Here is a 16,047-nt window from a genome sequence, read left to right on the forward strand (position 1 = left end):
TATATCTACTATATTACTGCCTCCTATGTACAAGAATAGAACTACTAAGTGACTTCTCCCTACTGATCCTCCTCGACCCCTTCGCAGCATTTGACACTGTTGACCACAAACTTTTCCTCGGTATGCTTCAGTCCATTGGACTAAAGGACACTGCTCTCTCCTGGTTCTTCTCCTGCCTATCTGACCGCTCCTTCAGCGTCTCCTTTGCTGGCTCTACCTCCCCTACTCCCTTGCTGTTGGGGTCCCCCAGGGCTCAGTCCTCGGCCCCCTCCTTTTCTCCATCTACACAGCCCCTATTGGACAAACCATCAAGAGATTTGGCCTCCAATACCACCTCTACGCTGATGACACCCAGCTATACACCTCCTCCCGGGACATCACAGCAACATTCCTTCACAGCGCCACCGACTGTCTGTCCGCTGTCTCTAACACTATGTCCTCTCTCTACCTAAAACTGAACCTTTAAAAAAACTGACCTACTGGTGTTTTCGCCCTCTGCTAACCGACCTCATCCTGACATCTCCATCTCAGTGTGTGGCACCACCATAATTCCCAGCACGCCCACTGTCTTAGGGTTATATTCGACTCTGATCTCTCCTTCACCCCCTACCTCCAATCTCTCAAGATCATCACAATAATACACCCTTTTCTCACTATAGACACGCTAAAAACGCTTACTGTTGCCTTCATCCACTCTCGGCTCGATTATTGCAACTCGTTGCTGATCGGCCGCCCCCGCACCAGACTCCACCCCATCCAATCCATCCTGAATGCAGCAGCCAGGCTCATCTTTCTGTCCAGCCACTGCTCGTACGCCTCTGCCCTGTGCCAGTCACTGTACTGGCTGCCCGTTAAATACAGAATACAATTTAAACTCACAACCCTCATCCATAAAGCTCTCCACAGCACCGTGCCGCCCTACATTGCTTACCTCATCTCAATTTACCACCCAGCCCGTGCCCTCCGCTCTGCTAATGAGCTCAGATTAAGTGCTCCTTCACTTAATGGGGGCATGGTCGAGGTGAGGAGAGCACGTCTGCGGCAGCCAATCAGCAGCTGGGGGCATGGCCTTCTACTGAGGACTGCCAAACCCTGTCTCCATCCACACGCCAGTACCTTGTGGTCCTAATCCTATATCCGTATGCACAACGGGGCCCAAACCGAAAGGCACATCAAACTTTAACTGTCTTTTGGATAACGGCGATCACGTGACCGGGGACTGCTCACTGCGCCCCTCGGTCACTGCTCCAGGCTCTTGGCTACCATTGGATAGAGCCGTCTGGTCTGCTGCCTACAGGGCTCTAATTCCCAGGGGAAGCGTGTTTTACGTCCTTGGGGATTAAAGACCAGCAGGACGTAAAAAGATAGAACAAATCATTACCCCACCCAAAACAATTAATCCTAACTATAATAGGGGCTCCAACCCACTAGCGATGGGTTTTCTTGCGATGCGAGAGTGAGTAAAAAGGCATTATTATGAAACCAATGATTTTCAATGGTTTCATACTCATTTGCATTGTGTGCACTCAGGCCTTGCAGCGTTAAGAAAAACCTTCACTATTACCCATTGTTTTCAATGGGGCCCCATTGGAAATATAAGAAGAACATAGTGCTCCCTCCGTGTATGTGGGCGGGCGCGCTGGCCGGGACGCCTTCTTCACATGCGCAGTAGACGTTTTTTTTGTAAATCTCCTGCTTTCCCACGGAACCCGCAGCACACCCGGAGTGAAAGTTCCGGGTGTGCCGCAAATCGGACGGCTTCTATTGACTTCAATGGAAGGTGTCCCCGCGGCAAAACGCAGCATGCGTTAACTTGTTTATCGGACTTGATGGTCCTGCATGCTTTGATTAAGCTGCGGATGCCCATGAATTGCCTGTGGGCGGCTTGAACTCCGGATCATACGCGCGAGTACACCACGAGGATCCCAGAATTCAAACCCGCCTGTGGACATGAGCCCTTAACCGCCAAATGCTTTCCAAAACCAATACTTCACCCTATAAAACAAATAACAAAAGAGTGGAGAGTGATCAGAGTCCGTGGGAGATAATCCACTCATAAGGAAGCATGGGTGAGTACTTTTCAGAGATCTATTCTAGAAAGTGTATTATGTGCACTGGAAGAAAAGGAAGAGTATTGTCGAACTTCTGGATTTCTCAACCTTCACAGATCACATGAACCTAATTCCATTAATAAACGTGCAAAAGTAGTTGGGAAAGGAGAAGCCACTATAGGGCATTTATTACCGTAAATACCGGCGTATAAGACAACCTTTTAACCCCGGAGAATCTTCTCCAAAGTCGGGGGTCGTTTTATATGCCGGGTACAAGCTGTAGAGAGAAAAAAAAACAATACTCACCTCCCGCAGCGCTGCTGCAGGCTGTCGCTCCCTACTCCTCGCCGACAGAACATTGCTTTCTGGATGCGGGGCTTGAAATCCCCACCTCCAGAAAGCTAATGCTTTGATTGGCTAACTCAGGCGGCATCAGCCAATCACAGCCATTCAATGACATCATTGAATGGCTGTGATTGGCTAACGCAGCACCAGCTTTCATTGGCTGACGCCGTGGGAGGTGAGTATTTTTTTTTCCCTACACCGTATTCCCAGCGTATAAGTTGACAGTTGGGGGGGTAGTCTTATACGCCGGAATATACGGTAAATCAATACGAACAATTATTAAAAATCGCCTACAATTAAGGTAGGAACAACAGGGAATATAGCCACAAATTCCATCATCTTCATCTTCTTAATATTCGCTGGAATATGGAGGGGGAATATATATTGCCACCAAAAAAATATTTATTTTGTGCAATAATACATGTAAGACAAATAAATCTCCCCGTGGAATCTATGAAAGATCACTCACATCTGAATGAGATATTCTGATGGCTCGGTATACTTCCTCCACACTAATAATACCAGTACATAGAAAGAAAAGAATGTGCCCATACAGAATGGTGAAGCAAGTGTACAGCATCTCCTGCTAAGTGTGTTTCTAACAGGCAAACAATAGTAGGTTGAAATTCTTGAATAGATAATAAAAACAGCATATTTTTTAGGTTTTGTCCCCTATACCCCGCACATTCCACAAAATTATACTAACTCTTGAACCACTGTAAATCATATTGATTATTTATATTTTACACACGCTAGCTGCATGACATGGTAGAGAAGAAGTTAGAATTGGGGAAAAAAAACACCCTGCCACATATCGCCTTAGCTCTCATACAGGAGTCTGTAAAAACAACGCTTTTCAAAACTGAAGTTTTACAGCATTTTCAAACACGTAATACAGCGCTTCATTGCAATGGGTGATGAGGTGCGTTAAACGCTGTAAAAAAACGGCCAGTGTGAGAGAGGCCTTAGGCTCTAATAAATCTAGGCGTAGTGATAATGGTTAAAAAATAAATAAATAAGAATATCACAGTAAGGTCACTAAGACACAGTTTCCCTGAAAATAAGACCTACTCTGAAAATAAGCCCTAGCATGATTTTTCAGAATTATTGAGGATGCAAAATGATTTTTCTGGATTTTTGAGGAAGGGCGGCTTCAGACGACCGTATATCGGCCGGGTTTTTACGCCCGGCAAATATACGGTGTCCCTGTCTGCAGGGGGAGGAGGCTGGAAGAGACGGGAGCAGCGCACTGAGCTCCTGCCCCCCCTTGCCACTATTTGCAATGGGAGGGGGCAGAGCTAAGTTCCGGAACTTAGCTCCGCCCCCGTCCTGCCCCTTCCATTGCAAATAGTGTCGAGGGGCAGAGAGGGGGCGGTAGCTCAGTGCACTGCTCCCGTCTCTTTCAGCCTCCTTGCTCTGCAGAGAGGAACACCATATATCAGCCAGGCGTGAAACCCCAGCCAATATACAGTCGTCTGAATAAGCCCTACTCCAAAATTAGGCCCTACTTACAGTCAATAAAAAAAAAGTCAATTTAAATAGTGTCCAGGTACCTACACATGTAAAAAAGTAAAATCTTTTGGTGCAAAAATCAATAAAAGACCATGTTTTATTTTTGGGGAAACGAAGTACTAAGGCCCCCTGCACACGGCAAGCGGAATCCTGCGATCCTGTACCACGGCTGTGGTACAGGCCGTTTTCACATGGATGGCAAGTGCAATATTTGGTTGTGAATCATGGCCCAATATCGCCCGTGTGAAGTTAGCCTAAGGAGAAGCTTTACCCCTCCTGATCCAGGTCATAGGCCTCACACCCAGCCAGCAACTTACTGTATGCTGATGACAGGCAACCCCCCCAAAACAGTCTGTCTGTACGTGGTGATCTTTTCCTTCTGGAGAAAAGATCCAGGAATCAACTGATCTTGAGGATCTGTTAGCCAAGGTCCTGACGATGATCTACTGATGACCTCCAGTCATCAATAGTAAAAAGTTAACCAAGTCCTGGAATTTCTCTTTAACACCTTAATGACGGGGCCCCCAATCATCGTTCGGGGATTTAAATGCCGCTGTCTGAATTGACAGCGGCATTAAGGGTTAATAGAGGAAGTCAGCTGCGAGGATGACTGCAGCTATTGCCCACGGGTGTCAGCTTATGCCTGCCCTGTATAAAGAGAGGTCGCCCTGCAATCTCTCTTCATACATACCCCGACACTGCATGGCGTAAATGTACGTCATATAACGGGAAGGGGTTAACAAAACAAAAAGTAAACATTTGTTAATTAACTGTTATATATATATATATCAGCTGTGCCTGCACTATAGTGAACAGTGCAGGCACAAGCGCAGCCCCCACTTCAGTTATGCAGTCACAGTACCTAGCTGAAAATGGATTTCTTCGCCTAGATCAGAGGTTCCCAAACTTTTTTGCCCCGTGGCCCCCCTGCCGGCCAAATATTGAATTTGCTTAACTTATTAAAGTTAAATGGGTTTTCCCAGCTGACACGGCGCGGCTCACTTAGATGGCGTTCTTTGTAGAGCGGACAATTGTAAAAAAAAAACAAAAACAATTTTTATTCAGATCTTTATTGAAAAGACACAAAATGCAAAAAAATATTTGAATTTTGGCCGAAAAAAAGGCAGAACCTGGTAAAATGCTTACATAAAACTAATCCACAAATAATGCTGTTAACGGGAGGGCTGGGCCTGAATGGGTTAATATCCGGCTGCACATTAGTGAGGTTTAGTCTCAAATCTCCCCAGCCAGTGATTTGCAATCGATTTTTTTTTTTCCGTAAGAAGATTGGCGACCGCGCTGAAACCCTTTACCACGAGGTATGTAGATGGAAAACCTATCAAACCTTCCCTGCGATGGTCCACAATGCAGGATAAGTAACAGTTCCGCGCACAATGCATTTCTGCCGGTATGAAAACGTGTAAGCAGATAGGTGTAGTCCGCGCAAAACTTCCTGGGCTCTGGTGGATCGCGTGAAAACGATGCGCAGTATAAACTTTATAGGTAAATTAGCGGCTGCGCAGGTCTGTTTCTCCATCCCCAGAGCCCAAGAGGTTTTGCGCGAAATCTGCAGAAACAAATATATGAAATATCAAAGAGGTACGGATTTTTCGCTTGATAAGATGCAGCGGGCGATAAGACGTACCCCTGTGGGAAAATAGGAGAAAATATCTTGACCTCACCCAGGGACAGCGCAGGGTTAGTGCCGGGCGACGGAGCAAAAGAAGCAGCGGAGCTCTGAAAAACCGGAGCTCCATGTCACAGCGGCGCTTGTGTGCGGCAGGAGGAAGGGAAGAAGCTGATTGGTGGAGGCGGGGAGCAGCAGCAGTACCCACCGGCGCCCACCACCAATCAGCGGTATATGGGCGGCAGTGGGGAGGAGAGAAAACTGCTAATCGCACATTTATTTGTGTGATCGCGAGTTCAACGCACGATCCCGCTAACTAAATCGTGGTCACGCATTAAAGTTGTGATCAATTTACCGCAAAATCGCGATTTTGCGTGATTGCGATTTTAACATTACAAGTCCCATAGACCCCCTGCAGAAAAAAAAACGCAGCGAATTTCGCAGTAAAAAAAAAACGCTAGTGGGTAGTCACCCTTAGAGAGCGAAAAATCCGGTAAGTATATCCTATGTCTATTATAAGTATTACGTATAAATCTGCGTGAGGTGCGTTATGTCATTTATAGAACACCTAAATGTTGATGATGACCTGCCTAAATGGGGTCCACTCTCGCGGACCCCCAATTACATCTCGTGCGCCCCCCAAAAATTTTTCTCACTGACATGGACCTCCAGCAAGTCAAAATCGACCCTGGGGGTCCATATAGACCACTTTGGGAACCTCTGACCTAGATGTACAAAAAATGTACAGAATAGGCCATCGCGCACGTGGAAAACGGAGGAAAATCGGATTCAAATTGTATTTTTATTCGCAAAAACACATCCTACATTAAAGCTGCAGTGACGTTACGAGTACAATGGGCAGCTATCACTGACCTATGGCACCTACGGGAGAGAACACAGCCTGAGGGCTTGGTCAGAGGAGCGTATTTTAACCTGCACTTGGTTCGCGTTTTGCAGGCAGCGCTAATGTATATCTATGTATCTACTCCCATGGCTGTATCTTTCACGGGCAGGTTTTGTATAAATGCCGAACCTGTGGGCCGGGTGAGTGGGATGCCTGTAGGGCTACTGCCCAGAGACCAATAGAGGAGGTCGTTATTACAGGGCCTACTATGGGGAGTCACATTACTGCTGGAGCCAGTGATATAGGGGACACCATGACTGCCAGAGCCACCAATATAGAGGACGCATTACTGCGGGAGCCACCAATATAGAAGACACTATTACTGCGGGAGCCACCAATATAGGGGACACTATTACTGCTGGAGCCACCAATATAGGGGACACTATTACTGCTGGAGCCACCAATATAGAGGACACTATTACTGCTGGAGCCACCAATATAGGGGACACTATTACTGCTGGAGCCACCAATATAGGGGACACTATTACTACTGGAGCCACCAATATAGGGGACACCATGACTGCCGGAGCCACCAATATAGGGGACACTATTACTACTGGAGCCACCAATATAGGGGACACTATTACTGCTGGAGCCACCAATATAGAGGACACTATTACTGCTGGAGCCACCAATATAGAAGACACTATTACTGCGGGAGCCACCAATATAGGGGACACTATTACTGCTGGAGCCACCAATATAGGGGACACTATTACTGCTGGAGCCACCAATATAGAGGACACTATTACTGCTGGAGCCACCAATATAGGGGACACTATTACTGCTGGAGCCACCAATATAGGGGACACTATTACTACTGGAGCCACCAATATAGGGGACACCATGACTGCCGGAGCCACCAATATAGGGGACACTATTACTACTGGAGCCACCAATATAGGGGACACTATTACTGCTGGAGCCACCAATGTAGGGGACACTATTACTACTGGAGCCACCAATATAGAGGACACTATTACTACTGGAGCCACCAATATAGAGGACACTATTACTACTGGAGCCACCAATATAGGGGACACCATGACTGCCGGAGCCACCAATATAGAGGACACTATTACTGCTGGAGCCACCAATATAGGGGACACTATTACTACTGGAGCCACCAATGTAGGGGACACTATTACTACTGGAGCCACCAATATAGAGGACACTATTACTACTGGAGCCACCAATATAGGGGACACGATTACTACTGGAGCCACCAATATAGGGGACACTATTACTACTGGAGCCACCAATATAGGGGACACTATTACTACTGGAACCACCAATATAGGGGACACTATTACTACTGGAGCCACCAATGTAGGGGACATTATTACTACTGGAGCCACCAATGTAGGGGACACTATTACTACTGGGGTCACCAATTTAGGGGACACGATTACTGCTGGAGCCCCCAGCATAGGGGAGCGCTATTACTACTGGGGCCACCAACATAGTGGACAACATTACTACTGGGGCCACCAATATAGGGGAAATTATTTCTTCTGCAGCCAGCAATATAGGGAATGCGATTACTACTGGGGCCACCAACATAAGGGAACTTTATTACTACTGGGGCCAGCAATATAGGGGACGCTTACAACTAGGGCCACTAAGGAAGGGGGGTAGGGGTAGGGGTGGGATGGAGGGAGGGTTTCACTATTATTATTATTGAAGTTACTATGGAGGTAACTATGACTCCTGGAGCCACTATGTGGGTCACTATTACTATACAGTCTTACAAATACAATCAACCCTTAAAGGCAACCAGAAAACTGGCGTGGCCCTCGGTGAAGGTGAGTCTGACACCCCCGCTCTACACCAATCAACATTTGGATGCTTTGTGTCAAATCCACCGTGGCGACGTCCAGAGGAGAAATGATGAACATTGTGTCGCTGTCCAAAAACAAGCACATAGTATACGGCATTCTATGTATTGGCTGGTGCCCATCAGATATGCGTTATATAGTACATGGGACTGAAGATCAGAACTACATATTATGTGGGATAGAATATATGGATACTAACAAGATACTCCTCCTAATAATCACCCAGGAGCTTCCCCAGTTCGGGCATCTCTTGTTGATGGGGCATGCGGGGAAGAACACTGAGCAAGGAGCACACAGTATATATAGACGTATAACGTACATACACAGCACTACGTATACAACACATACAGTGAGTGGCAGGGCAGTGCGTGCAGTGCGCCTCTTACCTATGAGCTGCTCTGGCTGCCTCCCTGGCACACACTGGCAGACAATAGGACACTGCTGAAGGGCAGACTGAGCTCTGGTATCAGGCAGCAGCTCAGTTCTGCGGGCGATACCAATTCAAACACACTAGGGGGGTGCCTTGCCAGCACGCACTACCTCCGCCGCCATTTCAGCCCCCTTATTTTACGTTCTTCTATATATTTTCACACATCTTAATATTTTTAAGCATTCTAGAGATTGCAGAGCGGTCGGTACACGGAGGTAGGTGCTGCCGGCTCCCCCCGCGGTGCAGCGTAGTGGTATGTGCCGGGAGCAGGCTCACACCGGGCTCAGCTGCCAGCAGTAGTAATGGCCGCCGCGTCTGTCATGACAGTGAATTGATCCTGTATTTGTCTAGGTTTGTGTCCCGTGTCTCCGCAGCATGGCCCCCAGGAGAGGAGAGCTGGCGGAGGAGGAGCGGCGGCTGGTGGAGGTCATCTCTAAAGGTGGGTGCAGAGAGGCAGAGCTAGCTGGGAGTTGTAGTCCTACAGCTAAGAGCTTCCAAGTGGCCTATAGTGTGCGGAACTGGGCGGCTCATAGTGGCGGGGCTCACACAACTGGAGATGGGGCACCGTGGGGGACGGGCGAGTATGAGGGGTGGTGCATCCCCTGCATGACTAACAGACGGGGACGGATCCGCAGCTGATAGGCGATTACGAGGGCTGGGATCTCCTCCTCCGCGCGGCCGGCGGGCAGTTACGAGGGCTGGCATCTCTTCCTCCGCGCGGCCGCGGGCGGTTACGAGGGCTAGCTCCTTCTCCTCAGTTGTACGGTAGCACCATGCCATCATGAGGGGTGGATCTTCAACGGGTCTGACGGGCCATTGCAGCGCCAAGCCATCATGAGGGGTTGGTCTGACGGGCCATTGCAGCACCAAGCCATCATTAGGGGTGGGTCTGACGGGCCATTGTAGTGCCACGCCATCGTTAGGGGTGGGTCTGACGGGCCATTGTAGTGCCACGCCATCGTTAGGGGTGGGTCTGACGGGCCATTGTAGTGCCACGCCATCGTTAGGGGTGGGTCTGACGGGCCATTGTAGTGCCAGGCCATCGTTAGGGGTGGGTCTGACGGGCCATTGTAGTGCCAGGCCATCGTTAGGGGTGGGTCTGACGGGCCATTGTAGTGCCAGGCCATCGTTAGGGGTGGGTCTGACGGGCCATTGTAGTGCCAGGCCATCGTTAGGGGTGGGTCTGACGGGCCATTGTAGTGCCATTCCCTCATTAGGGGTGGGTCTTACTGGCCATTGTAGTGCCACGCCATCGTTAAGGGTGGGTCTGACGGGCCATTGTAGCGCCAGGCCATCATGAGGGGTGGGTCTTCCGCGGGTCTGATGGGCCACTGTAGTGCCACGCTGTCATGAGGAGTGGTTCATCTACAGGTCAGATGGGCCATTGTAGTGCCAGGCCATCATGAGTGGTGGGTCTTATGCGCCATTGTAGTGCCAGGCCGTCATGACGGCTGGGTCTGATGGGCCATTGTAGTGCCAGGCCATCATTAGGAGTGGGTCTGATGGGCCATTGTAGTGCCAGGCCATCGTTAGAGGTGGGTCTGACGGGCCATTGTAGTGCCAGGCCATCGTTAGGGGTGGGTCTGACGGGCCATTGTAGTGCCAGGCTATCATTAGGGGTGGGTCTTCCGCGGGTCTGATGGGCCACTGTAGTGCCGGGCTGTCATGAGGAGTGGGTAATCCGCAGGTCAGATGGGCCATTGTAGTGCCAGGCCGTCATGAGTGGTGGGTCTGATGGGCCATTGTAGTGCCAGGCCATCATGAGGGCTGGGTCTGATGGGCCATTGTAGTGCCAGGCCATCGTTAGGAGTGGGTCTGATGGGCCATTGTAGTGCCAGGCCATCGTTAGGGGTGGGTCTGACGGGCCATTGTAGTGCCACGCCCTCATTAGGGGTGGGTCTGACTGGCCATTGTAGTGCCACGCCATCGTTAAGGGTGGGTCTGACGGGCCATTGTAGCGCCAGGCCATCATGAGGGGTGGGTCTTCCGCGGGTCTGATGGGCCACTGTAGTGCCACGCTGTCATGAGGAGTGGTTCATCTACAGGTCAGATGGGCCATTGTAGTGCCAGGCCGTCATGAGTGGTGGGTCTTATGCGCCATTGTAGTGCCAGGCCGTCATGACGGCTGGGTCTGATGGGCCATTGTAGTGCCAGGCCATCGTTAGGGGTGGGTCTGACGGGCCATTGTAGTGCCAGGCCATCGTTAGGGGTGGGTCTGACGGGCCATTGTAGTGCCAGGCCATCGTTAGGGGTGGGTCTGACGGGCCATTGTAGTGCCAGGCTATCATTAGGGTGGGTCTTCCGCGGGTCTGATGGGCCACTGTAGTGCCGGGCTGTCATGAGGAGTGGGTAATCCGCAGGTCAGATGAGCCATTGTAGTGCCAGGCCATCATGAGGGCTGGGTCTGATGGGCCATTGTAGTGCCAGGCCATCCTTAGGGGGTGGGTCTGACGGGTCATTGTACTGCCAGGCCATCGTTAGGGGTGGGTCTGACGGGCCATTGTAGCGCCAGACCATCATGAGGAGTGAGTCTAATGGGCCATTGTAGCGCCTGGTTTTCATGAGGGGTGGGTCTTCCGCAGGTCTGATGGGCCACTGTAGCACCAGGCTGTCATGAGGGGTGTGTCCGACGGGCCATTGCAGCACCGAGCCATCATGAGGGGTGGGTCTGACGGGCCTTTGTAGCGCCGAGCCATCATGAGGGGTGGGTCTGACGGGCCTTTGTAGCGCCGAGCCATCATGAGGGGTGGGTCCTCTATGGATCTCATGGGCCATTGTAGCACCGGGCTGTCATGAGAGGTGGGTTCTCCGCAGGTCAGATGGCCTATTCTAGCACCAGGCCATCATGAGTGTGTCCTCTGTGGGTCTGACGGGCCATTGTAGCGCCAGGCCCTCATGAGGGGTGGGTGTGACGGTCCATTGTAGCGCCATGCCATCATGAGGGATGGATCTGATTGGCCATTGTACCACTAGGCCATCGTGAAGGGTGGGTCCTCTGTGGGTCTGATGGGCAATAGTAGCGCTGGGCTGTCATGAGGGTTGGGTCCTCCATGGGTCTGACGAGCCATTGAAGCACCTGGCTGTCATGATTGGTTGGTCCTCTGCGGGTCTGACGGGCCATTATAGCGCTGGGCTGTCATAAGGGTTGGGTCCTCCATGGGTCTGACGAGCCATTGAAGCACCTGGCTGTCATGATTGGTTGGTCCTCTGTGGGTCTGACGGGCCATTATAGCGCCGGGTCACCCTCCTCTGCACTATGGATGGGCCATTATGAACGCTCCTGTTGTGTTTTCTCAGTTCTGGGTCCTGTATTTTGAGGGCGGGTGTGATGCGCGTGGGATATAGGATCTGCTGCTCACTAATCTGCACTAGACATAATTACAGCGATAATCTGCAGTGATTACAGCCGCAGGCGGACAACACGCTGTTGGGATTGGGAAGAGGGAGAATTACGTTTTGTTACTAATCTCTCTTCTCTGCGGGATCGCCCCCAGTAACTGGGACTGACAGACGAAGGAGAACCTCCATCACACGCTGCTCCTTAAAGGGATGCTCTAGGCAAATCTGATATGTGTAGCACAGGACCTGAGAGGGATGGTTCTTGATGTTCTTAAAGGGATCCGCCAGGCCTGGACCAACAAAGATGGCGGAAACGCTTCTGAATAACTGATGCGATCTGTGTGTTATTATACATCGGTAGTCTAAAGGCTCTTTTAGATCGCTTGTTTGAACCATTTTGTTTTGACCGCTTGCGTGAGATACGCGGTCCTGCGCAGTGCACTCGCTGCCGTACGCAGCTGACCGGTAAAACACTGCGTGCCGCCAGCCCCCATGTGCTCATATTATGCACAAAGATAGCGCATGCTGCGGTTTGTTTTCTGTTGGGGTTGAGAGTAATACGGTTGTGAAAAATGGGCTATTGGCATCGTATGATGCACAGCGAGTACACCCGTGTGGGAGCGGCCTTAGTAGGTACAGTTAGTACTTCCTCCCTGTCTCATCCTGTAAATGAAGTAGGTAATGATAGTACTGCCTCATTGCGTCTCTATGTTGGTGATGTGGGTACAGATGGTACTGCGACCCTGTCTCTCTGTTGGTGATGTGGGTACAGATGGTACCCCCACCCTGTCTCTCTGTTGGTGATGTGGGTACAGATGGTACCCCCACCCTGTCTCTCTGTTGGTGATGTGGGTACAGATGGTACCCCCACCCTGTCTCTCTGTTGGTGATGTGGGTACAGATGGTACCCCCACCCTGTCTCTCTGTTGGTGATGTGGGTACAGATGGTACCCCCACCCTGTCTCTCTGTTGGTGATGTGGGTACAGATAGTACCCCCGCCCTGTCTCTCTGTTGGTGATGTGGGTACAGAGAGTACCCCCGCCCTGTCTCTCTGGTGGTGATGTGGGTACAGAGAGTACCCCCACCCTGTCTCTCTGGTGGTGATATGGGTACAGATAGCACTGTCTTTCTTTTTATAAATTATATAGGTACAGATAGTTCTGCCTCCCTGACTCTGTCTTCTTGTAAAGGACGACGGCACGGGTATCGCAGCCTCCCTGTCTCTGTTAAGGTCGACGGCACAGGTGGCACCGCCTCCTTGTCTCACTATGTTATTAATGGAGGTACACTGCCTCTCTTTATATTGGCGATGTAGGTACAGATAGTTCCGTCTCCCTGTTTCTCTCTCCCTGTAAATGATGTAGGCACAGATAGCGCCACCTCCCTGTATCTCCCTATAAAGCTCCTGTCCTATATCAGTCGGCCAGTAGTTTTACTTTGAAGCTGGGCACAACTGATGCCACTTTGGCACAGGTTTAGCATCCACTGCCACATAGGAGAACACTGCATGCAGAATTTTTCTGTCTGGTGCAGGGGGGCATCTGCTATCCAAACGGATGTGTGCCGAATATGTTGAGCTCCCCAATGGGATCAGTTAGTCTACAGTGCTTCACCATAACATCGGACGGCAGGGTATATGTAAATGCAGCGGGCACAGATAGTGCTGCCCTCCAGTAGAACATACCGCCTTACAGCACTTCATTCTGTATCACAATATTGGTCACACTGTTGCCTTCTCATGATTAACTGGCTTGGCGCTGTCTACAGATCTGACCCCGCTCTCCGCTTGTTGGACTCTTCAATTACACTTGTCTTCACTAATTACAAGACGTCGTTAGTTGTGTTCCTCCCGCTTACTTGGTGAGGTCTGCCGCAGCTGACTGCTCCTAATTTACCTTCTTCTCCGTAAGACACCATGGCAACCAGAAGTCTTGTGATTCCTCTGCGCTTTGTAGGAAAATGTCACTCAAATAATTTTTTTGCCACGAATATGCGCAAAAGTGTCGCACAGCATTGTGCCACGTCTTCTACTTACCCCAAGCGGGCGAGGAGTCAGGTTTGTGGGTGAAAGATCAGTTCTTGTTTTTGTGTATACCATGAAAATGGATATATAGGGACTTAACTAAAGGGGGTTACCAGATTGTATTACACACCAGGGCTGCATACACAGTTCTCCTGGTATCAGTGGAAACAGTCAGCAAGTTGGTCATCAGACTCCTCTAATAGCTTAGTTGAGCTCTTATATTGCAGGGGGGCACTTAGTTGTTTTTTTGTTCATCACATGACTATATGGTACCTGGTGTAAATATGAGGCCATGTTCACACACTGAAGTTTGTGTTGGGATTAAAGAGTGGAAACCGGGGGGCGTGGCCAAGCAGCCGAGCTGACCGGCCGCATGTAAGAAGGGCTCCTGCTCGAACCGACCAGCCAGCAATCCTGCACCCATTCTGAGGACTCCCAACCCCGACATAATATCACCGGAGGAGAGGGGGAAGAGACCGGACCGTAAAAATCCAACTCCTGGCAGACAAAATGCAGGGGAAGCAGCGCAGAAGAAGGGACCGGAGAAGCGGAGGGCGCCGCCATTACAGAGCACAAGATACCAGCCAGCCGACAAGCCCTAGACCCGACGCTGCACATAGCAGACAGAGAAGAATGAGAAGCCCGGACCACCGGCGGCGCCGCGGAGCACTGAAACACTTACAAGGGGCCCGCAGAGAGAAAGCTACGGAGGCAAACGCTTGTAGCCGCAGCCGCCATCTTGTGGAGGAGACTGCCGGCCGGTGAGTAACCATCCAGGCCCGGCGCACTCCTACTGGCAAAGAGGGGGAGAGGTTCGGACGCCGGGCGAAGTAGCCGAGACACCGGCGGTCAAAGCAACGCTAGAGGCGGGGTGGTACCGCCACGAGAGATACAACAGCCATTTTGCAGACGGGGCCAACGGGCCGAGTGGAGAGGCCGCATAGAGATACCCTTCCTGGAGGAAGGGGGCAGAGGGCGGAGAGCAAAAAGCCCGGACTACTGGCGGCGCTGCGGAGCACTGCATTCTCCTATACAACACCCGCAGTGAGAACGCTCCGGAGGCGAACACGCGGAGCCGCAACCGCCGCTGCCACTCTGTGGAGGAGACTGCCGACCGGCGAGCGATCACCCGGGCCCCACGCACTCTTACCGGTACAAAGGGGGAGAAGACCGGACGCCGGGTGAGGTATCCGTGGTACCGGCAGGCACAGCGACGCTAGCGGCGGACCCGCAGCACCGTAACCGATACAGCCACCATCCTGTGAGATCTCCCTTCCTGGAGGAGAAAGGCAGCACCAGCAGTGACAACCAGTTAAGTGCACAGAGGGAAAGGGAAAGGAGCAGCTGCCACCGTATCCTAGATAAAGAAGGAGCAGGGAACAGAGCACCTCTCCCCACCATACCTAGGGGGAAAAACATAGAAGAACAGAATAAACCACCAAATACCCCTGAAAGAACAGTATGGGGCTCACCAGGCAAAACGCTACAGCTGAAAAATTAAAGGCGTTCGCCAGAAATGAAAACCGTAAAGACCCAAGCTCAGAGCCCACGGGGGACACGAGCCTGACCCGCCTAGCCTCTATGATTTCAGTAACGGGGTGGCTAGATCTATGGCGAGTGTTCCATCCCCACCAGCAAGAGTTTTCCTGTTACGCAGCCCACAACCATGCGCTGAGCCGAATAGATTATATATTCGGATCCCCCTCACTATTCCCCAGAGTTGAATCCATAGAATTCCTCTCAAGAGGAGTCTCAGACCACTCACCAATCCGTATGACCCTCAAAAATCCAGGCCCTCCTGCCACTAAGAGACAGCAAATACAACAATTCTGGCTTTCACTGCTAGGCCCAAACGATCGTATAGCAGATCAAATTCAAATATACTACGAAGCGCACGAAGCACATCCTGACATGATGCTAGTTTGGGAAGCCTTTAAACCATATCTTAGAGGCTGTTTCTAATCCTCAATCTCCTTT

General features: G+C 50.7%; 2 protein-coding genes across 4 annotated transcripts in view; one reads left to right on the forward strand and one right to left on the reverse strand.

Moving 5' to 3' along the window:
• The window catches only part of BZW2 (basic leucine zipper and W2 domains 2), a 50,804-nt gene extending 42,061 nt beyond the window's left edge, over positions 1-8,743 (reverse strand). For all 3 annotated transcript variants that reach the window (XM_066585736.1, XM_066585735.1, XM_066585737.1), the window contains exon 1: positions 8,664-8,743. The gene's annotated coding sequence lies outside the window, so the exon portion shown is untranslated. The remainder of the gene's footprint in view (positions 1-8,663) is intronic.
• Positions 8,744-8,990: 247 nt separating this feature from the next.
• ANKMY2 (ankyrin repeat and MYND domain containing 2) overlaps positions 8,991-16,047 on the forward strand; it is a 45,847-nt gene continuing 38,790 nt past the window's right edge. Inside the window, exon 1 of the mRNA XM_066585206.1 lies at positions 8,991-9,146. Within this exon, the coding sequence (XP_066441303.1) occupies positions 9,083-9,146 (64 nt within the window). The 5' untranslated portion in view covers positions 8,991-9,082. The remainder of the gene's footprint in view (positions 9,147-16,047) is intronic.

Source organism: Eleutherodactylus coqui, chromosome 12 (genome assembly GCF_035609145.1).
Source record: "Eleutherodactylus coqui strain aEleCoq1 chromosome 12, aEleCoq1.hap1, whole genome shotgun sequence".
NCBI classification, from domain to species: Eukaryota; Metazoa; Chordata; class Amphibia; order Anura; family Eleutherodactylidae; genus Eleutherodactylus; species Eleutherodactylus coqui.